We start from the raw sequence: 25833 nt of genomic DNA, 5'->3' as shown, positions 1-25833 counted from the left end.
TATATTTTTCCGTGTGAATGTCCAGTTAGCACTATTGAGAAAAAAGACTGCCTTTGCCCGGTGCCTCACAGCGTTGCCTGCATCACAGACCAGCGACTGCTCACATGTTGGTCGGCCCCTGAGCTCTGGAGTGAATCCTGAGTCTTGTCTGTTCTTATCCCAGTGCCCGCATCTTTACGAACGTGCCCTCGGAGAGGTCTGGAGATGGGTAGTGCGAGGTCTCTGGTTCTGCCTTCATCGTCACGGTTGCCTCCGTTATTCTTGGCCTCCTGTTCTCTTATGTACAGCACAGGTCAAGCTGCAGAGATGAGCCAGCCCCTCTGCTTGGGTTTGTGGTTCTGCTGAGCCAACTGGCCTTTCCGAGGAGTCTCGGCGGGAGACGTGATCCTTTCCTGAGGCACAGGAGCAGCCGTGCACAGAGAACCACACGTCGCTTCCCTACAGAGCAGCCCTTATCGGCCTCATTGATTTGGGTCTTTTAAAATCTCTCCATGTGTCTTCTTAACCTGCCACTGTCTTCCTCCGCTTTCGTGCACATAGGGATTTTATTTATGCCGACTGTTTTCCTGTCCCTGCCTACGAATTCTGTCATCTGTATCATGTCTGCGTTTGTCTCTGTGGGTCAGCTTTACCCTCCTCATTGTGAGTCCCAGGTCTCTGCTCATTGCATGCTTGGCAATTTTTTTAATTTAATTTTTATTATTTTGCTTCCCATTGACCAAACCCAACCTGGTAATTCTTGATTAGATGCCAGACATTGGGCATTGTTTGTTTTGGGGGGGCTGAATTTTTTTTGCTTCCCTTTAAATAATTTTTAAATTATTATTTTTTTAATTTTTTTTATTTCCATAGGTTACTGGGGAACAGGTGGTGTTCGGTTACATGGGTAAGTTCTTTAGTGGTGATTTGTGAGATTTTGGTGCACTCGTCACTCAAGCTGTATACACTGCACCCAATTTGTAGTCTTTTATCCCTCACCCTCTTCCCACCCTTTCCCCAAGTCCCCAAAGTCCATTTTGTCATTCTTATGCCTTTGCCTCCTTGTAGCTCAGCTCCCACCTATGAGTGAGAGCATACGATGTTTGGTTTTCCATTCCCAAGTTACTTCATTTGGAATAATAATCTACAATCTCCTCCAGGTTACTGCGAATGCCATTAATTCATTCCTTTTTATGGCTGAGTAGTATTCCATCATGCATATATATATCACAGTTTATTTATTCACTTGTTGCTTGATGGGCATTTGGGTTGGTTCCATGTTTTCGCAATTGTGAATTGTGCTGCTATAAATATGCATGTGCAAGTATCTTTTTCATATAATGACTTATTTTCCTCTGGGTAGATACCCAGTAGTGGGATTGCCGGATCAAATGGTAGATCTAATTCTTTAAGGAATCTTCACACTGTTTTCCATAGTGGCTGTACTAGTTTACATTCCCACCAGCAGCACAGAAGTGTTCCCTGATAACTGTATCCATGCCAACATCTATTCTTTTTTGATTTTTTGATTATGGCTATTCTTGCAGAAGTGAGGTGGTATCACATTATGGTTTTGATTTGCATTTCCCTGATCATTAGTGATGTTGAGCATTTTTCATGTTTGTTGGCCATTTGTACATCTTCTTTCGAGAATTGTCTATTCATGTTCTTAGCCCACTCTTTGATGGGATTTTTTTTTCTTGCTAATTTGTTTGAGCTCATTGTAGATTCTTAATATTAGTCCTTTGTCAGATGTATAGACTGTGAAGATTTTTCTCCCATTCTCTGGGTTGTCTCTTCACTCTACTGACCGTTCCTTTTGCTGTGCAAAAGCTCTTTAGTTTAATTAAGTCACAGCTATTTATCTTTGTTTTTATTGCATTTGCTTTTGGGTTCTTGGTAATGAAATTCTTGCCTAAGCCAGTGTCTAGAAGAGTTTTTCTGATGTTGTCTTCTAGAATTTTTATAGTTTCAGGTCTTAGATTTAAGTCCTTAATCCATCTTGAGTTGATCTTTGTATAGGGTAGGAGACGAGGATCCAGTTTCATTCTCCTATATGTGGTTAGCCAGGTATCCCAGCACCATTTGCTAAAAGGGTGTCCTTTCCCCACTGTGTTTTTGTTTGTTTTGTCAAAGATCAGTTGGCTGTGAGTATTTGGGTTTATTGGAACCCAAAGTTCTCTATTCTGTTCTGTTAGTCTATGTGCCTATTTTTATACCAGTACCATGCTGTTTTGGTGACTATGGCCTTATAGTATAGTTTGAAATCAGGTAATGTGATTCTTCCAGATTTGTTCTTTTTGCTTAGTTTTGCTTTGGCTATGTGGGCTCTTTTTTGATTCCATGTGAATTTTAGGATTGTTTTTTCTAGTTCTGTGAAGAATGATGGTGGTATTTTGATGGGAATTGCATTGAATTTGTAGATTGCTTTTGGCAGTATGGGCATTTTCACAATATTGATTCTACCCATCCATGGGTAGAATGTTTGTGTTTCCACTTGTTTGTGTTATCTATGATTTATTTCAGCAGTGTTTTATAGTTTTCCTTGTAGAGGTCTTTCACCTCCTTGGTTAGGTGTATTCCTAAGTATTTTATTTCTTTTGCAGCTATTGTAAAAGGGGTTGGGTTCTTGATTTGATTCTCAGCTTAGTTGCTGTTGGTGTATAGGAGAGCTACTGATTTGTGTACATTAATTTTGTATCCGGAAAATTTGTTGAATTCTTTTATCAGTTCTAGGAGCTTTTTGGAGGAGTCTATAGGGTTCTCTAGGTATATAATCATATCATCAGCAAACTGTGACAATTTGATTTCCTCTTTATGGATTTGTATGCCCTTTATTTCTTTCTCTTGTCTGATTGCTCTGGCTGGGACTTCCAGTACTATGTTGAGAAGTGCTCTGGCTGGAACTTCCAGTACTATGTTGAAGAGAAGTGGTGAGAGTGGGTATCCTTGTCTTGTTCCAGTTCTCAGACGGAATTCTTTCAGCTTTTTCCCATTCAGTATGATGTTGGCTGTGGGTTTGTCATAGATGGCTTTTAATTCATTGAGTTATGTCCCTCGTATTGCCAATCTTGCTGAGAGTTTTAATTATAAAGTGATGCTAGATTTTGTCTAATGCTTTTTCTGCATCTATTAAGATGATCATGTGACTTATGTTTTTAATTCTGTTTATGTATTGTATCACATTTATTGACCTGCATATGTTAAACCATCCCTGCATTCCTGGTATGAAACCTACTTGATAATGGTGGACTATCTTTTTGATATGTTGTTGGATTTGGTTAGCTAGTATTTTGTTAAGGATTTTAGCATCTATGTTCATCAAGGATATTGGTCTAGTTTTCTTTTTTGGTTGTGTCCTTTCCTTGTTTTGGTGTTAGGGGGATACTGGCTTCATAGAATGATTTAGGGAGGATTCTCTCTTTATTTTGTGGAATAGCATCAGTAGGATTGGTGCCAATTCTTCTTTGAATGTCTGGTAGAATTCAGCTGTGAATCCATCTGGTCCTGGGTTTTTTTGATTGGTAATTCTTTTATTACCATTTCAGTCTTGCTGCTTGTTATTGGTCTGTTCAGAGTATCTAGTTCTTCCTGATTTAAGCAGGAGGGTTGTGTCTTTCCAGGAATTTATCCATCTTGGCTAGGTTTTCTAGTTTATGCATGTAAGGGTGTTTTTAGTAGCCTTGAATGATCTTTTGTATTTCTGTGACGTCAATTGTAATATCTTCCATTTCATTTTTAGTTGAGCTTTTTTGGATTTCCTCTCTTCTTTTCTTGGTTAATCTTGCTAATGGTCTACCAATTTTCTCTTTTTTTTTTTTTTTTTTGAGAGGGAGTCTTGCTCTGTCACCCAGGCTGGAGTGCAGTGGTGTGATCTTGGCTCACTGCAACCTCTGCTTCATGGGTTCCAGCGATTCTTCTGCCTCAGCCTCCCAAGTAGCTGGGACTACCAGTGCATGCCACCACGCCTGGCTAATTTTTGTATTTTTAGTAGAGATGGGGTTTCACCATATTGGCCAGGCTGGTCTCGAACTCCTGACCTTATGATCCACCCGCCTCGGCCTCCCAAAGTGCTGGGATTACAGGTGTAAGCCACTGCGCCCAGCCTTATTTCTCTTTTCGAAGAACCAGCTTTTCATTTCATTTATCTTTTGTACTTATTTTTTGTTTCAATTTCATTTAGTTCTGCACTGATCTTGGTTATTCCCTTTCTTCTGCTGGGTTTGGGTTTGGTTTGTTCTTGTTTTGCTAGCTTCTTGAGGTGTGACCTTAGATTGTTTGTGTTCTTGCAGATTTTTTGATGTAGGTGTTTAGGGCTATGAACTTTCCTCTTAGCACTGCCTTTGCTGTATCCCAGAGGTTTTTATAGATCACTATTTGTTCAGTTTGAAGAATTTTTAAATTTTCATCTTGATTTCATTGTTGACCCAGTGATCATTCAGGAGCAGGTTATTTAATTTCCATGTATTTGCATGGTTTTGAAGGTTCCTTTTGGAGGTGATTTCCAGTTTTATTCCACTGTGGTCTGAGAGAGTGCTTAATATAATTTCAGTTTTCTTAAATTTATTGAGGCTTTTTTTGTGGCCTATCATATGGTCTGTCTTGGAGAAAGTTCCATATGCTGTTAAATAAAATGTGTATTCTGCAGTTGTTGGGTAGAATGTTCTGTAAATATCCATTAAGTCCATTTGTTCCAGGGTATATTTTAAATCCATTGTTTCTTTGTTGACTTTCTGTCTTGATGACCTGTCTAGTGCCATCAGTGGAGTATTGAAGTTCCCCACTATTATTGTGTTGCTGTCTATTTCTTTCTTTAGGTCTAGTAGTAGTTGTTTTATAAATTTGAGAGCTCCAGTGTTAGGTGCATATATAAAGGGTTGTAATATTTTCCTGTTGGACAAGGCCTTTCATCATTATATAATGTCCCTCTTTGCCTTTTTAAATTGCTGTTGCTTTAAAGTTTGTTTTGTCTGATATAAGAATAGCTGCTTCTGCTCTCTTTTGGTGTCCATTTCCATGAAATGTCTTTTCCACCCCTTTACCTTAAGTTTATGTGAGTCCTTATGTGTTAGGTGGATCTCTTGAAAGCAGCAGATACTTGGTTGGTGAATTCTTATCCATTCTGCAATTCTGTATCTTTTGAGTGGAGACTTTAGGCCATTTACATTCAACGTTAGTATTGAGATGTGAGGTGCTGCTTCATTCATCATGCTGTTTGTTGCCTGTATAGCTTGGCTTTTTGTTTAATTGTATTTTTGTTTTATAGGTCTTGTGAGATTATGCTTTTAAGAGGTTCTGTTTTGATGTCTTTCCAGGATTTGTTTCAAGATTTAGAGCTCCCTTTAGCAGTTCTTGTAGTGCTGGCTTGGTAGTGGCAAATTCTCTCAGCATTTGTCTGGAAAAGACTGTATGTTTCTTTCAGTTATGAAGCTTAGTTTCACTGGATACAAAATAGTTGGCTTGTAATTGTTTTGTTTAAGGAGGCTGAAGATAGGGCACCAATCCATTCTAGCTTGTACAGTTTCTGCTGAGAAATCTGCTGTTAATCTGATAGGTTTTCCTTTATAGGTTACCTGGTGCTTTTGCCTCACAGCTCTGAAGATTCTTTTCTTTGTCTTAACTTTAGATAACCTGATGACAATGTGCCTAGGCAATGATCTTTTGGGGATGAATTTCCCAGATTTTCTTTGAGCTTCCTGTATCTGGATGTCTAGGTCTCTAGCAAGGCTGGGGAAGTTTTCCTTGATTGTTCCCCCAAATATGTTTTACAAACTTTTAGATTTCTCTTCTTCAGAAATGCCAATTATTCTTAGGTTTGGTCATTTAACATAATCCCAGACTTCTTGGAGATTTTGTTCATATTTTCTTGTTCTTTTTTCTTTCTTTGTTGGATTGGGTTAATTCGAAAACCTTATCTTTGGGCTCTGAAGTTCTTTCTTCTGCTTGTTTGATTCTATTTCGGAGACTTTCCAGAGCATTTTGCATTTCTATAAGTGTGTCCATTGTTGCCTGAAGTCTTGATTTTTTTTTGTACTTTAAGTTCTAGGATACATGTGCACAATGTGCAGGTTTGTTACATATGTATACATGTGCCATGTTGGTGTGCTGCACCCATTAACTTGTCATTTACATTAGGTATATCTCCTAATGCTATCCCTCCCCCCTCCCCACACCCCACGACAGGCACTGGTGTGTGATGTTCCCCTTCCTGTGTCCAAGTGTTCTCACTGTTCAATTCCCACCTATGAGTGAGAACATGCAGTGTTTGGTTTTTTGTACTTGTGATAGTTTGCTGAGAATGATGGTTTCCAGCTTCATCCATGTCCCTACAAAGGACATGAACTCATCCTTTTTTATGGCTGCATAGTATTCCATGGTGTATATGTGCCACATTTTCTTAATCCAGTCTATCATTGATGGACATTTGGGTTGGTTCCAAGTCTTTGCTATTGTGAATAGTGCCACAGTAAACATACATGTGCATGTGTCTTTATAGCAGCATGATTTATAATCCTTTGGGTATATACCCAGTAATGGGATGGCTGGGTCAAATGGTATTTCTAGTTCTAGATCTTTGAGGAATCGCCACACTGTCTTCCACAACGGTTGAACTAGTTTACAGTCCCACCAACAGTGTAAAAGTGTTCCTATTTCTCCTCATCCTCTCCAGCACCTGTTGTTTCCTGACTTTTTAATGATTGCCATTCTAACTGGTGTGAGATGGTATCTCATTGCGGTTTCGATTTGCATTTCTCTGATGGCTGGTGATGATGAGCATTTTTTCATGTGTCTATTGGCTGCATAAATGTCTTCTTTACAGAAGTGTCTGTTCATTTCCTTCACCCACTTTTTGATGGGGTTGTTTGTTTTTTTTCTTGTAAATTTGTTTGAGTTCATTGTAGATTCTAGATATTAGCCCTTTGTCAGATGAGTAGATTGCAAAAATTTTCTCCCATTCTGTGGGTTGCCTGTTCACTCTGATGGTAGTTTCTTTTGCTGTGCAGAAGCTCTTTAGTTTAATTAGATCCCATTTGTCAATTTTGGCTTTTGTTGCCATTGCTTTTGGTGTTTTAGTCATGAAGTCCTTGCCCATGCCTATGTTCTGAATGGTATTGCCTAGGTTTTTTTCTAGGGTTTTTATGGGTTTAGGTCTAACATTTAAGTCTTTAATCCATCTTGAATTAATTTTTGTATAAGGTGTAAGGAAGGGATCCAGTTTCAGCTTTCTACATATGGCTAGCCAGTTTTGCCAGCACCATTTATTAAATAGGGAATCCTTTCCCAGTTGCTTGTTTTTGTCAGGTTTGTCAAAGATCAGATGGTTGTAGATGTGTGGTATTATTTCTGAGGGCTCTGTTCTGTCCCATTGGTCTATATGTCTGTTTTGGTACCAGTACCATGCTGTTTTGGTTACCATAGCCTTGTAGTATAGTTTGAAGTCAAGTAGTGTGATGCCTCCAGCTTTATTCTTTTGGTTTGGGATTGTCTTGGCAATGCGGGCCCTTTTTTGGTTCCATATGAACTTTAAAGTAGTTTTTTCCAATTCTGTGAAGAAAGTCATTGGTAACTTGATGGGGATGGCATTGAATCTATAAATTACCTTGGGCAGTATGGCCATTTTCACGATATTGATACTTCCTATCCATGAGCGTGGAATGTTTTTACATTTGTTTGTGTCCTCTTTTATTTCATTGAGCAGTGGTTTGTAGTTCTCCTTGAAAAGGTCCTTCACATCCCTTGTAAGTTGGATTCCTAGGTATTTTATTCTCTTTGAAGCAATTGTGAATGAGAGTTCACTCACGATTTGGCTCTCTGTTTGTCTGTTATTGGTGTGTAAGAATGCTGTGATTTTTGCATATTGATTTTGTATCCTGAGACTTTGCTGAAGTTGCTTATCAGCTTAAGGAGATTTGGGGCTGAGACAATGGGGTTTTCTAAATATACAATGATGTCATCTGCAAACAGGGACAATTTGACTTCCTCTTTTCCTAATTGAATGCCCTTTATTTCTTTCTCCTGCCTGATTGCCCTGGCCAGAACTTCCAACACTATGTTGAATAGGAGTGGTGAGAGAGGACATCCCTGTCTTGTGCCAGTTTTCAAAGGGAATGCTTCCAGTTTTTGCCCATTCAGTATGATATTGGCTGTGGGTTTGTCATAAATAGCTCTTGTTATTTTGAGATACGTCCCATCAATAACTAATTTATTGAGAATTTTTAGCATGAAGCGCTGTTGAATTTTGTCAAAGGCCTTTTCTGCATCTATTGAGATAATCATGTGGTTTTTGTCTTTGGTTCTGTTTATATGCTGGATTACGTTTATTGATTTGTGTATGTTGAACCAGTCTTGCATCCAAGGGATGAAGCCCACTTGATCATGGTGGATAAGCTTTTTGATGTGCTGCTGGATTCGGTTTGCCAGTATTTGATTGTGGATTTTTGCATCAATGTTCATCAGGGATATTTGTCTAAAATTCTCTTTTTTTGTTGTGTCTCTGCCAGGCTTTGGTATCAGGATGATGCTGGCCTCACAAAATGAGTTAGGGAGGATTCCCTCTTTTTCTATTGATTGGAATAGTTTCAGAAGAAATGGTACCAGCTCCTCCTTGTACCTCTGATAGAATTCGGCTGTGAATCCATCTGGTCCTGGACTTTTTTTGGTTGGTAGGCTATTAATTATTGCCTCAATTTCAGAGCCTATTATTGGTCTATTCAGGGATTCAACTTCTTCCTGGTTTAGTCTTGGGAGGGTGTATGTATCCAGGAATTTATCCGTTTCTTCTAGATTTTCTAGTTTATTTGCATAGAGGTGTTTATAGTATTCTCTGATGGTAGTTTGTATTTCTGTGGGATCAGTGGTGATATCCCCTTTATCATTTTTTATTGCATCTGTTTGATTCTTCTCTCTTTTCTTCTTTATTAGTCTTGCTAGCAGTCTATCAATTTTGTTGATCTTTTCAAAAAACCAGCTCCTGGATTCATTGATTTTTTTGAAGGGTTTTTTGTCTCTATCTCCTTCAATTCTGCTCTGATCTTAGTTATTTCTTTTTTTTCTCATTATTATTTTTATTTTATTATTTTTTTAATTTTAATTTTTTACACACGAAACAATAAACATTTTCTAAAAGTACATACAAACAAAAAGATGCATATCAAACATATTAGGAAGGTTGCACATGGGAAGGCGGGGAATAAAAATGGGGGGTGGGAATTAAAGAAAATAAATGAGAGAGGGACTTTGTATGGATCAATGATAATAACTCAATCCTCTATTTGACAAAAAAGAAGGAGAAGGAAGAGGAAGAAAAAGAAAGTGGGATAAAGGATCAGAAAGGGAGGAAAATAGAAAAAATTAGAGTATGACTCCAGGGTAGACCTGTTTTATTGTCGCTGGGTTGGTTGGTTGGCTTGTCTGTTGTATTTTTCATATGTTTCGCCATGTTGGCCAGGCTGGTCTCGAACTCCCAGCCTGAAGTGATCAACCCGCCTCGGCCTTCCAGAGTACTGGGACTACAGGCGTGAGCCACCATGTCCAGCCCCCACATTGCTTCTGGCCTCTGTGGTAGACCTCCCAGACGGGGTGGCCAGGCAGAGGCGCTCCGCATATCCCAGACGGGGTGGCCAGGCAGAGGTGCTCCTCACTTCCCAGACGGGGTGGCCGGGCAGAGGCGCTCCTCACTTCCCAGACGGGGCGGCCGGGCAGAGGTGCTCCTCACATCCCAGACAGGGCGGCCGGGCAGAGGCGCTCCCCATATCCCAGACGGGGCGGCCAGGCAGAGGTGCTCCTCACATCCCAGACGGGGCGGCCGGGCAGAGGCGCTCCCCATATCCCAGACGGGGTGGTCAGGCAGAGGTGCTCCTCACTTCCCAGACGGGGCGGCCGGGCAGAGGCGCTCCTCACTTCCCAGATGGGGCGGCCGGGCAGAGGCGCTCCTCACTTCTTCCCAGACGGGGCAGCCGGGCAGAGGCGCTCCTCGCTTCCCAGACGGGGCGGCCGGGCAGAGGCGCTCCTTACTTCTTCCCAGACGGGGCGGCCGGGCAGAGATGCTCCTCGCTTCCCAGACGGGGCGGCCGGGCAGAGGCGCTCCTTACTTCTTCCCAGACGGGGCGGCCGGGCAGAGGCGCTCCTCACTTCCCAGACGGGGCGGCCGGGCAGAGGCGCTCCTCACTTCCCAGACGGGGTGGCCGGGCAGAGGCTGCCATCCCAACCCTGGGAAGCCAAGTGGGAGGCGGAGGCTGCAGCGAGCCAAGCCCCCGCCACTGCACTCCAGCCCGGGCAACACCGAGCACCGAGTGAGCGAGCCTCCGTCTGCAGTCCCAGCACCTCGGGAGGCCGAGGCGGGCAGACCACTGGAGGTCAGGAGCTGGAGGCCAGGCTGGCCGACATGGCGAAACCGCGCCTCCAGCCAAAGGAGAAAAACGAGGGAGGGGTGGTGGCGCGCGCCGGCAATCTCAGGCAGCCCGCAGGCCAGGGCAGGAGCATCATGGGAGCTGGAGGCAGGGAGTCTGCAGCGAGCCGAGTGTACTCCAGCCTGGGCCACAGAGGGAAGAAAAGAAAAGAAGGAAGGAAGGAAGGAAGGAAGCTGATCTTAGTTATTTCTTGCCTTCTGCTAACTTTTGAATGTGTTTGCTCTTGCTTCTCTAGTTCTTTTAATTGTGATGTTAGGGTGTAAATTTTAGATCTTTCTTGCTTTTTCTTGTGGGCATTTAGTGCTATAAATTTCCCTCTACACACTGCTTTAAATGTGTCCCAGAGATTCTGGTATGATGTGTCTTTGTTCTCATTGGTTTCAAAGAACATCTTTATTTCTGCCTTCATTTCATTATGTACCCAGTAGTCATTTAGGAGCAGGTTGTTCAGTTTCCATGTAGTCGAGCGGTTTTGAGTGAGTTTCTTAATCCTGAGTTCCAGTTTGATTGCACTGTGGTCCGAGAGACAGTTTGTTATAATTTCTGTTCTTTTATATTTGCTGAGGAGAGCTTTACTTCCAACTATGTGGTCAATTTCGGAATAAGTGTGATGTGGTGCTGAGAAGAAAGTATATTCTGTTGATTTGGGGTGGAGAGTTCTGTAGATGTCTATTAGGTCCGCTTGGTGCAGAGCTGAGTTCAATTCCTGGATATCCTTGTTAACTTTCTGTCTTGTTGATCTGTTTAATGTTGACAGTGGGGTGTTAAAGTCTCCCATTATTATTGTGTGGGAGTCTAAGTCTCTTTGTAGGTCTCTAAGGACTTGCTTTATGAATCTGGGTGCTCCTGTATTGGGTGCATATATGTTTAGGATAGTTAGCTCTTCTTGTTGAATTGATCCCTTTACCATTATGTGATGGCCTTCTTTGTCTCTTTTGATCTTTGTTGGTTTAAAGTCTGTTTTATCAGAGACGAGGATTGCAACCCCTGCCTTGTTTTGTTTTCCATTTGCTTGGTAGATCTTCCTCCATCCTTTTATTTTGAGCCTATGTGTGTCTCTGCACATGAGATGGGTTTCCTGAATACAGCACACTGATGGGTCTTGACTCTTTCTCCAATTTGCCAGTCTGTGTCTTTTAATTGGAGCATTTAGTCTGTTTACATTTAAGGTTAATATTGTTATGTGTGAATCTGATCATGTCATTATGATGTTAGTTGGTTATTTTGCTCGTTAGTTGATGCAGTTTCTTCCTAGCCTCGATGGTCTTTACAATTTGGCATGTTTTGCAGTGGCTGGTACCGGTTGTTCCTTTCCATGTTTAGTGTTTCCTTCAGGAGCTCTTGTAGGGCAGGCCTGGTGGTGACAAAATCTCTCAGCATTTGCTTGTCTGTAAAGGATTTTATTTCTCCTTCACTTATGAAGCTTAGTTTGGCTGGATATGAAATTCTGGGTTGAAAATTCTTTTCTTTAAGAATGTTGAATATTGGCCCCCACTCTCTTCTGGCTTGTAGAGTTTCTGCTGAGAGATCAGCTGTTAGTCTGATGAGCTTCCCTTTGTGGGTAACCCGACCTTTCTCTCTGGCTGCCCTTAACATTTTTTCCTTCTTTTCAACTTTGGTGAATCTGACAATTATGTGTCTTGGAGTTGCTCTTCTCGAGGAGTATCTTTGTGGCATTCTCTGTATTTCCTGAATCTGAATGTCGGCCTGCCTTGCTAGGTTGGGGAAGTTCTCCTGGATAATATCCTGCAGAGCGTTTTCCAACTTGGTTCCATTCTCCCCATCGCTTTCAGGTACACCAATCAGACGTAGATTTGGTCTTTTCACATAGTCTCATATTTCTTGGAGACTTTGTTCATTTCTTTTTACTCTTTTCTCTAAACTTCTCTTCTTGCTTCATTTCATTCATTTGATCTTCCATCACTGATACCCTTTCTTCCAGTTGATTGAATCGGCTACTGAAGGTTGTGCATTTGTCACGTAGTTCTCGTGCCATGTTTTTCAGCTCCATCAGGTCATTTAAGGACTTCTCTACATTGGTTATTCTAGTTAGTCATTCGTCTAATCTTTTTTCAAGGTTTTCAGCTTCTTTGCGATGGGTTCGAACTTCCTCCTTTAGCTCGGAGAAGTCTGATTGTTGGAAGCCTACTTCTGTGAACTCATCAGAGTCATTCTCCATCCAGCTTTGTTCCATTGCTGGCGAGGAGCTGCGTTCCTTTGGAGGGGGAGAGGTGCTCTGATTTTTAGAATTTCCAGCTTTTCTTCTCTGTTTTTTCCTCATCTTTGTGGTTTTATCTACCTTTGGTCTTTTTTGATGGTGATGTACAAATGGGATTTTGGTGTGGATGTCCTTTCTGTTTGTTAGTTTTCCTTCTAACGGTCAGGACTCTCAACTGCAAGTCTGTTGGAGTTTGCTGGAGGTCCACTCCAGACTCTGTTTGCCTGGGTGTCAGCAGCAGAGGCTGCAGAACAGCTAATATTGCTGAACAGCAAATGTTGCTGCCTGATAGTTCCTCTGGAAGCTTCATCTCAGAGGGGTACCCAGCTGTGTGAGGTGTCAGTCTGCCCCTACTGCGGGGTGCCTCCCAGTTAGGCTACTCGGAGGTCAGGGACCCACTTGAGGGGGCAGTCTGTCTGTTCTCAGATTTCAAACTCCATGCTGGGAGAACCACTACTCACTTCAAAGCTGTCAGACAGAGATATTTAAGTCTGCAGCGGTTTCTGCTGCCTTTTGTTCGGCTATGCCCTACCCCCAGAGGTGGCGTCTACAGAGGCAGGCAGGCCTCCTTGAGCTGCGGTGGACTCCACCAAGTTTGAGCTTCCTGGCTGCTTTGTTCACCTACTCAAGCTTCAGCAATGGTGGGCGCTCCCTCCACCAGCCTCACTGCCACCTTGCCATTAGATCTCAGACTGCTGTGCTAGCAATGAGCGAGGCTCTGTGGGCGTGGGACCCTCCAAGCCAGGCGCGGGATATAATCTCCTGTTGTGCCGTTTGCTAAGACCGTTGGAAGAGCGCAGTATTAGGGTGGGAGTGACCCGATTTCCAGGTGCTGTCTGTCACCGCTTCCCTTGGCTAGGAAAGGGAATTCCCCGACCACTTGTGCTTCCCGGGTGAGGCAATGCCTTGCCCTGCTTCGGCTCACATTCAGTGGGCTGCACCCACTGTCCTGCCCCCACTGTCTGACAAGCCCCAGTGAGATGAACCCGGTACCTCAGTTGGAAATGCAGAAATCACCCATCTTCTATGTCACTCACGCTGGGAGCTGTAGACTGGAGCTGTTCCTATTCGGCATCTTCTTGATTGTTTTTTATTTGATTTCACTGAGTATTTCTCCCTTCATTTCTTGTATCTTTTTTTTTTTTTTCTGAGATGGAGTCTCACTCTGTCACCCAGGCTGCTGGAGTGCAGTGGTGTGATCTCAGCTCACTGCAACCTTCTGCCTCCGAGGTTCAAGCAATTCTCTTGCCTCAGCCTCCCAACTTGCTGGGACTACAGGCTCGCGCCACCATGCCCAGCTAATTTTTATATTTTTAGTAGGTTCACCATGTTGCCCAGGCTGGTCTTGAACTCCTGACTTGTATCATTTTTTTTTATTTCCTTAAATTGGGCTTTGCCTTTCTCTGGTGCCTCCTTGGTTAACTTAATAACTGACCTTCTGAATTCTTTTTTAGGTAAATCAGGGATTTCTGCTTGGTTTGGATCCGTCGTTGGTGAGCTAGTGTGATTTTTTGGGGGTGTTAACCTTGTCTTGTCATATTACCAGAGTTGGTTTTCTGGTTCCCTCTCATTTGGGTAGGTCCTGTCAGAGGGAAAGTTTAGGGCTGAAGGCTGTTGTTCAGATTCTTTTGTCCCATCGGGTGTTCCCTTGATGTAGGGCTCTGCCCCTTTTCCTATGGATGTGGCTTCCAGAGAGATGGGCTGTAGTGATTGTTATCTCTCTTCTGGGTCCAGCCACCCAGCAAGTCTATCAGGCTCCGGACTGGTACTGGGGGTTGTCTGCCCAGAGAGCTGTGATGTGAACCGTCTGTGGGCCTCTTGACCGTGGATACCAGCACCTGTTCCAGTGGAGGTGGCAGGGGGTGCAATGGACTTAGCTTTGGTGGTCTAATGCTCTATTTTTTTTTTATTATACTTTAGGTTTTAGGGTACATGTGCACAATGTGCAGGTTTGTTACATATGTATCCATGTGCCATGTTGTTTTGCTGCACCCATTAACTCGTCATTTACATTAGGTATATCTCCTGATGCTGTCCCTCCCTCCTCCCCCCACCCCACAACAGTCCCTGGAGTGTGATGTTCCCCTTCCTGTGTCCATGAGTTCTCATTGTTCAATTCCCACCTATGAGTGAGAACATGTGGTGTTTGGTTTTTTTCCTTGTGATAGTTTACTGAGAATGATGTTTTCCAGTTTCATCCATGTCCCTACAAAGGACATGAACTCATCATTTTTTATGGCTGCGTAGTATTCCATGTGTGCTCTATTTTTGTGCCGGTTGGCCTCCTGCTGGGAGGTGGAGCTTTCCAGAAAGCATCCGCTGTGGCAGCATGGAGAGGAATCTGGGGTGAGTGGGGCCCTAGAACTCCTAGGAGTATATGCCCTTTGTCTTCAGCTACTAGGCTGGATGGGGAAGGACCATCAGGTGGGGGCGGGTCTAGCGTCTGAGCTCAGACTCTCTTGGGCAGGTCTTGCTGCAGCTGCTGTGGGGCATGGGGGTGAGATTCCCAGGTTAGTGGAGTTGTGTACCTACTAGAATTATGGCTGCCTCTGCTGAGTCATGCAGGTTGTCAAGGAAGTGGGAGAAAGCCAGCAGCACAGGCCTCACCCAGCTCCCACACAAATCGAAGGGCTGGTCTCGCTCCCACTGTGCCCCCACAGCAGCCTTGAGTCTGCTTCCAGGCAGTGGGCCAGCAGGGCTGAGAACGTACCCCAGGCTACCTGCCTCTCAGCTGTGAAAATGGGGCTTTCATTCTTCCTTCACCTGTGGAGGCTGTGACTGGATTCACGCCCTCCCCCGAGTTCTGGCCAGGAGGCTTCTCCTTAGGTTGGAATTGTTACACAGTTCAGCTGGAGGTTTCCCTCTCCCTGTGGCCTCTCCCCAGTGCCTCTGGCTGCGCTCCACAAGGACCCCTCTGAGGTAAGGCAGAAATGGCTTCCTAGGGAACCCAGATTGCCCACAGGGCTTTTCCCGCTGCTTCCTCTGCCCCTGTATTTCGCTCGGCTCAGCTCCAGGTGAGCTCAGAATCTTCTGTGATCTAGACCTTCAGGCTCTGCAGTAGGGGTGTGTGTCTGGGGGTGAACGGTCCCCCTTTCCCACTTCCACAGCTTGGGCACTCACAGTATTTGGAGCGTCTCCCAGGTCCTGCAGGAGCAATCTGCTCCCTTCAGAGGGTCTGGGGGTTCTCTTGGCTTTCCTGATTTATTCCTGCAGTCGTTCTCGATGCAGAAGTTCATGACGCGAGACTCCACACGCTCTTCTCCATCCGAGTGGGAGCTGCAATCTGGTCCTGCCTGCAGTCTAGTCCCATCCACCATGATCCTCCTCCTGGGTGTTGACTGTTCCCGATAGGTGTTTTTGAGCTTTGTTCTGGGACACTGCTGAGTTGTTTGGGAAGAGCATTCTCTGTGAGGCTTGCCTTCAAGATTGGGTCAGGAGTGGCCCACCGCAGAGACGGTGCCTGTCTGGGTGCTCTGCCCAATGCCCTGAGTATTACAGCTCAGGCTTCCATCCACGGGAGAATCCGCCAGCATACTGTCCCATGCTGCTGTGGGGAGAGCAGGCGGGATCCAGCTCTCTCGGGAAGCAGGTGCTGTGGTCTTGAGGGGTCTTCCTCTGGATCCTGGTTTCCTCACCTGAAAAGCTGGGGGATCTCGCTAGGTGATCCTGACATTTCTTCCTGTGCCAGAAACCTCCCTTTTACGTTGGGATCGGTAGACAACTGGTCTGGGCAGAAGCTAAGCTGTGTGTAAATCATGCACAATTTTGTTTTTAGTTCTGATATTTTTAAAACACTTGCACTTGGAAAACATACCATGCTCAGTGGTTTATTTTACAGAGTGATCGTTGCTGACAATTCTTATATCTCAAAAGGGACTTCTAGGTATTAATGTGACCTAAGCCTTCCTCCCAGTAGTAACCCAGGCAGACTTAAAACCACCAGAAAGTGACTCATACAACATGTGTCTCCTTTGAAGATGGCCATGCCCTCAAGTCCTGGAGCTGACGGGCTGTTTCCTCAACACGGGGTGGTGGTTACTGTACTTGGTTAGTGTAATATCTGACTTCAACCCCAAGAAGTGCACTGGCAAATTTTAAATCACACTTGTTATTTAACTGAAATGATAATGGTAAATACAGGTGCAAGATTTTTTTCGTTGATGAAAACGTTGTGGCTTTGGACCTGGCTGTGTTATGTTTTTTTTTTTTTTTTAAAAGTTGTGGCCAGCCTTCTGCCTCTGGATAGATGGAGGGGACATACTTTTCCCTGCTCCCCCATTAGTACAATCAAAACCCTGGACATGAAATAAGAAACCAATGTAAGAAGACTCTGAAAGGCGGGCTGGAGAAAGCCGGCCGGGGACCTCAGACCCCAGGAATGACGCCATGGCAAGGTCCCTGGGTTTTCTTTTTGCCTGGGATGTCTCAGACACAGAGCTGAAGAATCCAGCAACCCAGAGCCAACAGGCTCAGACAAACCATCCCCAAGAAAAGCCTGCTTCCTCCAGCCACAGAGCCAGTTAGGCAGCAGCCTCACAGCAGACGTTTCCCGGCGTGGATGTGCAGATGGCCAAGGCGTGCAGGAGAGACGCCGCGGGGAGGTGCTAGGGAAATGCAGACAGAAGCCACAGGGCCTGTGAGCTCACCTAGGAGAACGGCTACGTTAGAAATGGCAACACCACCAAATGCAGGCAAGGGTGTCGGGAACCTGAGTCCCTCATATACGGCTGGTGGGAGGCAAGGCCCCTCTGGAGACCAGCTGGGCAAATAAACATCCAGCTGCCGTAGAGCCCGGAAATGGTCCAGCGCCAGGTGTCCTCCAGTGGGTGAGTGGCGAAAGACACTGTGGTGCAGCCACACCGTGGGTCACCACTCAGCAGTGAGAAGGGTGAACTGTGGGTCACTCCGCAGTGAGAAGGTTGAGCTGTGGGTGCCCATGGCAACCTGCGTGGCCCTCCGAGCATCACACGGACTCTCGGGAGGTCGCCTACTGTATGACTTTGTTTCTATAACATTCTGAAATGGCAAAATTACGTAGTTGGGGAGCAGACCGTGGCTTCCCATGGTTACGGAGGGGACAGGGTAGGAGGGAAGTGAATGTGACAATAAGAGGGGCCCTTGTGGGGACAGGAGTGTTCCCAACCTTTGTCCCCTGGCTGCAATACTGTCCCACTGTTTTCCAAGATGTTCTCATTGGGGGAAATAGGGCAAGGGGACGTGGGGCATCTCTATATTCTGTCCTGCAACTGCATGTGGGTCTACAATTATCTCAAACTAAAAGTTTATTTTTTTTTTAAGAAAAAGTCATGGCACTTCAATGAAAATTTAGAATTTTAATGCATTTGCAGGTGATTCAGAACCTAAGCTTCCAATCACAGAGATTGCCCGCCCTTCCTTCCTTCCTTCCTTCCTTCCTCCCTCCCTCCCTCCCTCCTCCCTCCCTCCCTCTTTTCTCTTTTCTTTTCTCCCCTTCCCCTTCCCCTTTCCATTTCCCCTTCTTCCTTCCTTCCTTCCTTCCTTCCTTTTTTCTTTCTTCTTTTTCTTTTTTTTTCTTTTCTTTTTTTGAGACAAGGTCTTCCTCTGTTGTCCAGGTGGGAGTGCAGTGACATGATCACAGCTCACAGCAGCCTTGACCTCCCAGGCCCAAGCGATCCTCCCGCCTCAGCCTCCCAGGGAGCTGGGACCACAGGCCCCCACCTGGCTAATTTATTTGTTGCAGAGATGAGATCTCCCTCTGTTGCCCAGGCTGGTCTCAGACTTCTGGGTTCAAGTGATCCTCCCGCCTTGGCCTCCTAAAGTGCTGGGATTACAGGCCTCAGCCACTGTGCCCGACCAAGATCGCCTTTCAATACAAAGTGAAATGTGCTAGATTCAGTTCTGCAGATGAGGACTGATGGCTTGCTGTCACCATCTTAACACTTAGTGATCAAAATGTGAACGTGTTGAAGTCAATGCAGAGATTTTGTGGATGATCCCAAGCTGCTTTTCAGAAAGTCACTCATGGCACTTCCTGAGGGCTGTGTGGGTTGTTGTGGGATGAAACGGCCTCTTCTCCATCCTGCAGCATCTTCAGCAGCCATCGGAGTGGCCACTGCAGATCAGAGCGTGGAAGTCCCGTAAGGGCCCTTCTAAGTATCGCTGCGAGGCCAGCTTAGTGGCGTTGCTCTTCTCCCGGGGGACTGAGTGGCTGCCAGAGCCCCCGGCACCTCCACCGGGCTTCACCCATCCTGGGCCTGGTCTTCACCGTGACCTCTGGCCACACCAGGGGCATTTGCAGTGAGGAAGGGGGTCTTTACCACAGCGCTCCTCTCTCAGAGCTGGATTTGCGACACTGGTCTTGTGGTCAGGAGCCGGGGGTGAAGTCCTGAGCCCTTCGTCCTCCTGGAGAGACAGGCCATACTCAGTAAGCCTCCTCAGGGTGTGCTTACACTCAGCTGGGTTTGGGAACCAAACCTTGAACTTCTCTGTAGATAAACCATTTAGCCCAGAAAGAATGCAAGTCAAATGTTTACAGCCTTGTGAGGTCACAGGAGCTGCAGAGACATGGACCGTCCCACCCCAGGATGCCCCCGAATCACAGGAGGTGGCTCTGAAGCCTGCTCGGTGTCCTCTGCATTGCATGGTGGTATTGAAGCCCAAATCCAGAGGCTCAACGCTGAGTAAACAGCCGGACAGGGACAGAGTGGAGCAAAGCCCTAACTGGGCCAGCCTCCTCGTCAGCGACACTGAGGTTCACTGCAGTGATTCACCGGCGGTGGAAGGACATCCATCAGCCGTAAAGCTTTGTCTTCCACACGGAAACCTTCTGCCATAAAACGACTTACCAGAGGTCAACCCAAAGCACTTCTGCAGCCTTCGGATGATGACTGGGAAATAAATTGTTTTTATTACCTCCTCAGAGACCCCGAAATAAAAGATAGGCAATCTGCACTGTTAATTTAACAACTTCCCCAAGGAAAGTATGAAAGTGCACTCCCAGTCTGAAACTGACAGTGAAGCCTGCTGCGGAACCCTGTCCAGCAGAGGAAGCACTCTCTCTACAGGGGTTTCAGGAGGCCCTGGGTGCAAACTCGACGTCTCTTGGATATGCCCTGGGTTTTCCCCGACTAACAGGCTCAGGACCCTTCTTTTTCTTGGTCAAATGCAACTCGGCATGTGTGTAAGACGCCCAGCGCTTTAATGCACGTCCTGATTGTGTCAGTGGCGCAACTCATGGGTACATTCACAAGTCCTCGTCGGGCTAGTCCCCTGGGCGCCGCCTGCCCTGTGCCTTGTGGCTCGCGTGCGTGTCACCGATGGCACATTCCTTGGCACCCCAAACCCCTCGCACTGCCACGCTGTCCGTCTGCAGCTCCCGTGCTCGCCCTGGTGATGGTGGGCTTGAGCAGAGTCCACAGTGTCTGCAGGGCTCGTCTGCATCTGAGATTCACGCTGCGTTGCTGTGATTCCCGGTGAAGGGACAGCCCCGGTCCCAGCCCTCCTGTGATCCCATCGTGGTGAGGGGCTGGCACAGTACTGTAGGGGGTGTCTGCTCTGAGCTTGCGCCCACCCTGGCTCCTGCCCCAGGGCTGATCCAGGCTCACCAAGGCAGATGCAGCTGTGACCGGACTCTGCCCAGTGGGTGTCCCACAGTGTGCTGCCCTCACAGACCCCCACACAGGTCCCTCAGACCCGCCCCCACCCTGTTGGGGAACTGTGGGTCTCCTGGAGCCAGAAATGCCCTGGTCTGGGACTCAGTGCAGAGTGTGCCACGTGGGGCCGAGCCCTTGGCATGAGCCGGCTGGACCTCCCGCATGGCTGAAGTCCCTGCCACGCCCAAGGTGGGGTTGTCTGGGCCGCCACCAGCTGAGATCTCCCATTCCCGCAGCCTTTGGGTCTCTCTCCAGTCGCCCTGTCTGCCTCCCAGGGTGTCAGGAAGGCCGCGAGAAGACGTATTGACCAGAACAGCCTTACACACACCCTTGAGACTGGATGATTCTCTACACCCTGGTTCCTTATGAGGGTTGGGGGTTGGGCAGAAAAGCTCATGAAACCCAGCAGCCACCCCCAGGGCCGGAGCGCAGGCCACGCCCCGCCAGCAGCTATGAGCTCCGTCACCTGCCAACAGCAGCAGTGTCCTCGTGGGGAAAGGAGATGCCTCCGTTTACCAAGGCTGTGATCATCCGAGGAGCAGAGCCTCCCAGCCGCCCCAACATCATTTCACTTTAGGATGCGAGGCGAGACTTGAAAGCCCCTTTCTCTCTGCATGAGGACCCCCAGCTGCGCTCCCCGTTCTGTCTGCATGAGGAACCCCAGCCACCTCCCCATTCTGTCTGCATGAGGAACCCCAGCCGCGCTCCCCGTTCTCTCCGCGTGAGGACCCCAGCCGCGCTCCCTGTTCTCTCCGCGTGAGGAACCCCAGCCGCGCTCCCTGTTCTCTCCGCGTGAGGAACCCCAGCCGCGCTCCCCGTTCTGTCCGCATGAGGACCCCAGCCACCTCCCCATTCTGTCCGCATGAGGAACCCCAGCCGCGCTCCCCGTTCTCTCCGCGTGAGGAACCCCAGCCGCGCTCCCCGTTCCTCCACGTGAGAAACCCCAGCCGCGCTCCTGGGCGGGAAGGAAGAGCTTGCCACAGACCCCAGCTGGGTGCCTGAGCCTGGGCACTTGGGGGAGATTCACACCATCCCTGCTCATTTTCATAAGGAATAAACTCAACATAGTTACCGTATCAGTTCCCAGATTGGTGCTGGAGAAAAATATCAACTCTGCCTCTAGGGAGATGCCAGTGGAAACTCAGACCAGGGTGGCCAGTGCGGGACCCAGAGTGGACTTGAATCCGTTTGGAGGAGCTGGGCACTCCCAGGCCTGGGATGGGAGGAGGGAGGCCAGTCTGGGGAGCTTTTTCTGCAGTTTGGACAAGGTTTTAGCTTTCTACACTTTCCCTCCTCCAAAGTGGAAATCCATACATGGGAGGCTGAGGTGAAAGGATTGCTTCAGCCCAGGAAGTCGAGGCTACAGTGAGCTGTGATTGCACCGCTGCTCTCCAGCCTGGGCGACAGAGCAAGGACCCACCCCCCAACCCCACCGCTGAAGTCTTCCTGAAACAAAATTAACTAAATGCTATGAACAGTGGGTTGATTAGAAGTTAGCTCCCGGGATGGGTCTAAATGTTGACCATTGTGTATTAGCAACCATGACCCTTTAAAATGGATTCTCTTTCAACAACTGCCTCACCTATTTTAAGTAGCAAAACGACGGGAACGACAACTGTCTGAGCAGCTAGATTTTATTTTCCCTTTTCCTCAAATGCTCAATGCCCTGTGACAGGCAGATGGGAACCAGTTTCTGCCGCCATCAGTGAGCACTGCACAGAGCGTGGTGCTGCAGCCAGGAGAGGGCAGTGGTGGCCTGGGGCGGTCCTGGAAAGGAGGGGCCGCCCGAAGGAAGCTGGAGCCCTGTCTCTCGGGGGCCGTCTGTGAGGACTTGAAAGGAGGTGGGAACGTGTTATCGGAAGTGGGGAAGACGACCCTTGTGTGGAGGTGGGAAGTTTACCAGAACAGTCACCTGTGATGGTAGAGAACCCGAGTGCACAGGACAGGACCCGGCCCTTCCCCAGTGGGTTCTTCATCCCCCTGGAGAGTCCCCTTCATGGGTCCCCAGGGAGGACAGTGGGAGGTGGGCCCACAGTTCTGGAGTCCGCAGGAGCCCACCCGACGCTCGTGTGGTTGGGGTCAGGAGTGACTAAAAGTCACTTGAGTGTCAGCTGGTGTCTCTCCTTAGAGTAGCTTGTTATCAAGAGACAGCAGAGCAGCTGCAAAACCTCCTGTCCCGTCTCTAGGAGTCCGTGCCCATCCAATGTCCTCTCATTCTCCAGCAGCAAGGCCAGCCGAGCCCCCTTTCCTCCTCAGGCCCTTCTTCTTGCATACTTCTCAGGCCTTTCCCAAGCTGTCTGGGGTTTTGTCCTCAGGATGGAGCTGAAAAGGGGGCAGAGGCAGTGCGCCGGGCGGGGGGAGCACCCTCTCCTTTGTAAATGAATATGCCTCTGATGATGTCTGCGGGGTGACCTGGGTACAGCCTCAGCCCCGTCCATGGGTCCAGCCCCTCGGTCTGGAGTGGCATCCTGAGGGCACCTTTCTCCCTCTGTACCCCGTGACAGCTCCCAGCTTTGCCATCTGCCCCAGCCTGGTCCCTCCACCCCCATCTCACACATGCAGAGCTGACATCCACTCTGCCGGGCCCTTCTCCCCGTCCAGGTGGAGGCCGGTGGCCCTGCAGGGTGAGACGTGCCCAGCCTCTTCCTAGTTCACCTTTCAGCCCTGCGGGCTCCTTGTGGTTCCTGGGTGTCTGCATCGCCTCCGAGGCGATGGGTCACCTCCGACCCTCCTTTCACCCTCCCTCCGTGAGGCCATCTTCGCTCACCCGTGGAAGTCTACTTGGCTGCCCTGTGGCCTTCCCACCTGCCCGTCCTGCCACCTCCGCTGGTCTCTGAGCCCCACACCCACACAGCTGGGCTTTCATCAAACTGCAGGGCTCATGTCCAAGTCTCCCTCCTATGGTCCTGTGAACTGACAAACAGGAGGCTGGAGACAGATGCAGGAGTGATGGGGGCCTGTGTTCACCAGGAGAGGAGATGTGGGCGCGGGGTGGGCCTGTGTTCGTCAGGAAATGGGAGCAGGAGTTGGGGGGTGGGGGCTGTGTTCACTGGGAAAGTTCCCATGTGTGATCTGCCTGCTTGTCCCTTCCATCCTGGCTGCCTTCACTGCCCTGTAACAGGTGACAAGAGCAGAAGGTAAACAAGGACAAGAGGGAAAGGTGATTTTTTCCCTCTGTCGGGGAAAGCTGGTCATGGTGGGGATGGAGGCCCCAGGAGCAGGAGGGCCACAGAGGGACACAATGGACCTATTAGGAGCACTTGGGGTCCTTGCCCCTCTGGGCAGCCAAGAGGAACGTTTGGGATAGGAGCTAGGATAGAGAAGCAGCTGCCAGAGAGGAATATCAGGGAGAGAGGAGCAGCTGAGAAGGGAGGAGCACCTGGGGGAGAGGAGCAGCTGGAGGGGAGGAGCAACTGGAGGAGAGGAGTAGCTTGTGGGGAGGAGCCTCTGAGGGAGAACAGCTAGGGGAGGTGCCTGGCAGCACGGAAGGAAATTGTGAGGATCCCACCAGCCTCGTCCAATCACCTCTTCTTAGACAATGAACAGCTTCCCTGGGGTTGAACCAGGAGGACTTGCTGTGACCAGTGGAGATCACTGATTGCCTACACCGGGTCCCTAGTGCCTGGCCATGGATTGGTGCCTGTCTATGGCCTGTTAGAAGCTGGGCCACACAGCAGGAGGCAAGCAGTGGGTGAGGGAGGGAAGCTTCCTGTGTATTTACAGCCACTCCCTTTGATGGGACACAGAGCCAGACCCTATCACCAAAAAAAAAAAAAAAAAAAAATTCCATCTCCATTAAACAGTAGCTCCCATTCCCTCTCCTGCCAGCCCCTGGCAGCCACCATTCTACTTCGTTCCTGGGTTTGCCGACTGTAGATCCTGAATATATACAGGAAATCATGCGGCATTTGTCCTTCTGTGACCAGCTCATTTCACCCAGCCTAATGTCTTCAGGGATCCTCCTGTCGCAGCGTGTGTCCGAATCTCCCTCCTGGTTACAGCTGGATGATATTCTGTTACGTGGATGTTCTGTGTTTTGTGTAGCCACTCATCCGTCGATGGACGCGGGTTGCCTCCACTGTGCGGCTACCTGGATTGTGCTGCTGTGAGCTGGGCACGCGCTTCTGTTCCAGTCCCTGCTTTTCGTAGTTCTGGGCATTTCCTGGGTGCAGCTTGCGGGTCTCTGTGGAGAAGCCCGGTCACAGAGTCCCTCTGCCGTCTGAGAGCTCATGGTTTATATGCACCATTGCCACGGTGTGGCCTCACAGCCATGTACAGAATTCTGAGTTCGCAGTTGGGTGCCCACTCCCTCACTCTCTGATTCCTAAGGGGGAAAATAATTCACCTGTGCTGAGTGTTCATCCCGTGCTGGGCGTGGGATGTGCTCTTAGATATGGGGTCCCTGTCTGGGGGCACCGTATGGCGGGCAGATGGGCTCTGAGGTCTGGGGCTGGTTCCCTGGCCTGCGTCCAGGTAGCGTCCTCAGCGCTGGGGTGAGGGCAGGTGGCGGGTCCACGTGCCCCCATCTTGGCACACGAGCCCCTGAGCTCCAGGCCAAGGCTCCGGAGGGAGCCCGCTCACTGTGGTGTGCTTTCCCCTCCAGGTGAATGAGAAGATGTAGTGGACACCCCAGCGCCCGGGTGACACCTGCTGGGAGCTTGGTGTGGACACCCCAGCCACCCGCAGCCCAGCCGGAGCACCCTACCCCTGGGCACCCCCCGGCCATCCAGCCTCACCATGTCCAAGAGGGGCATGGGCAGCCGGGCAAAGGGGGACAAGGCAGAAGCCCTCGCGGCGCTGCAGGCGGCCAACGAGGATCTTCGAGCCAAGCTTACAGACATCCAGATCGAGCTGCAGCAGGAGAAGAGCAAGGTGGGCTCTCCCCAGACCCCCACCCTTGAATGCCCCTCCCTCCCGCCTCTCCTGGGGCCCAGAGGCTCTTCCTAGAGTGGGTTTGGCCAGATCCCTGTGGAAACCCCCACCCAGTCCTAGAGGCTGCTTGGGACAGACCACGTGGTGGGGGTGGGGGTGGCAGCAGTGGGAGACTTGAGGGCCCTGTAGGCGGAGGTGCCATGGTGGTGGCTGCAAACCACGGTGAGCTCACAGAAATTATCCTCTGCTGCGCGGGGACAGCCCTCCCATCTGGGGCCGCAGGGCCTTGTGGGTCTGTGTCCAGTGGTGCCATCCTTGGAAAGGACGCTGACTTTCCCACTGCAGCGTCCGTGGTGGAACTGGCCTGAAACAGAGTGGGCGGGTATGGCTCTCACATGGGAATAAAGGAAAAAGACGGGCCATTGGTTTAGAGCTTCCAGGTTTGGAGGAACAGCACCTGTTAGCAAATGTGGAGAGGCAGGGGCAAGCCCAGGGGGATGGGGAGGCCCACGACGGGCTCTGGCTGGATGCCCAGCACTTTGGGGCTCTTGAAGCCTCGGGAAAGATTGGGCTGTGCTGGCAGCCAAGGGGTGGGGTCTGGAGCAGGGGGGAGGGGCTGACCAGAGGACAGGCCAAGCCCTGGGGTGGGCCATCCCCGCCTGAACCTCTTTCCACCTCTAGCATGACCTTTGCCCTCTCCTTTCCATCTCCTGGTCCCCAGGAG

The 25833-nt window shown here is 48.6% G+C and overlaps 1 protein-coding gene across 9 annotated transcripts in view; it reads left to right on the top strand.

Annotated features, from left to right (window-relative positions):
* JAKMIP3 (Janus kinase and microtubule interacting protein 3) overlaps positions 1-25833 on the top strand; it is a 148532-nt gene that overhangs the window by 44530 nt on the left and 78169 nt on the right. For all 9 annotated transcript variants that reach the window (XM_030805146.1, XM_030805157.1, XM_030805182.1 and 6 more), the window contains exon 2: positions 24841-25109. In XM_030805146.1, the coding sequence (XP_030661006.1) occupies positions 24975-25109 (135 nt within the window). In that variant the 5' untranslated portion in view covers positions 24841-24974. The remainder of the gene's footprint in view (positions 1-24840; positions 25110-25833) is intronic.

Source organism: Nomascus leucogenys, chromosome 3 (genome assembly GCF_006542625.1).
Source record: "Nomascus leucogenys isolate Asia chromosome 3, Asia_NLE_v1, whole genome shotgun sequence".
Classification (NCBI taxonomy): domain Eukaryota; kingdom Metazoa; phylum Chordata; class Mammalia; order Primates; family Hylobatidae; genus Nomascus; species Nomascus leucogenys.
Note: the sequence above shows the minus strand (reverse complement) of the source record. Positions and strands in the feature narration are given on the sequence as shown.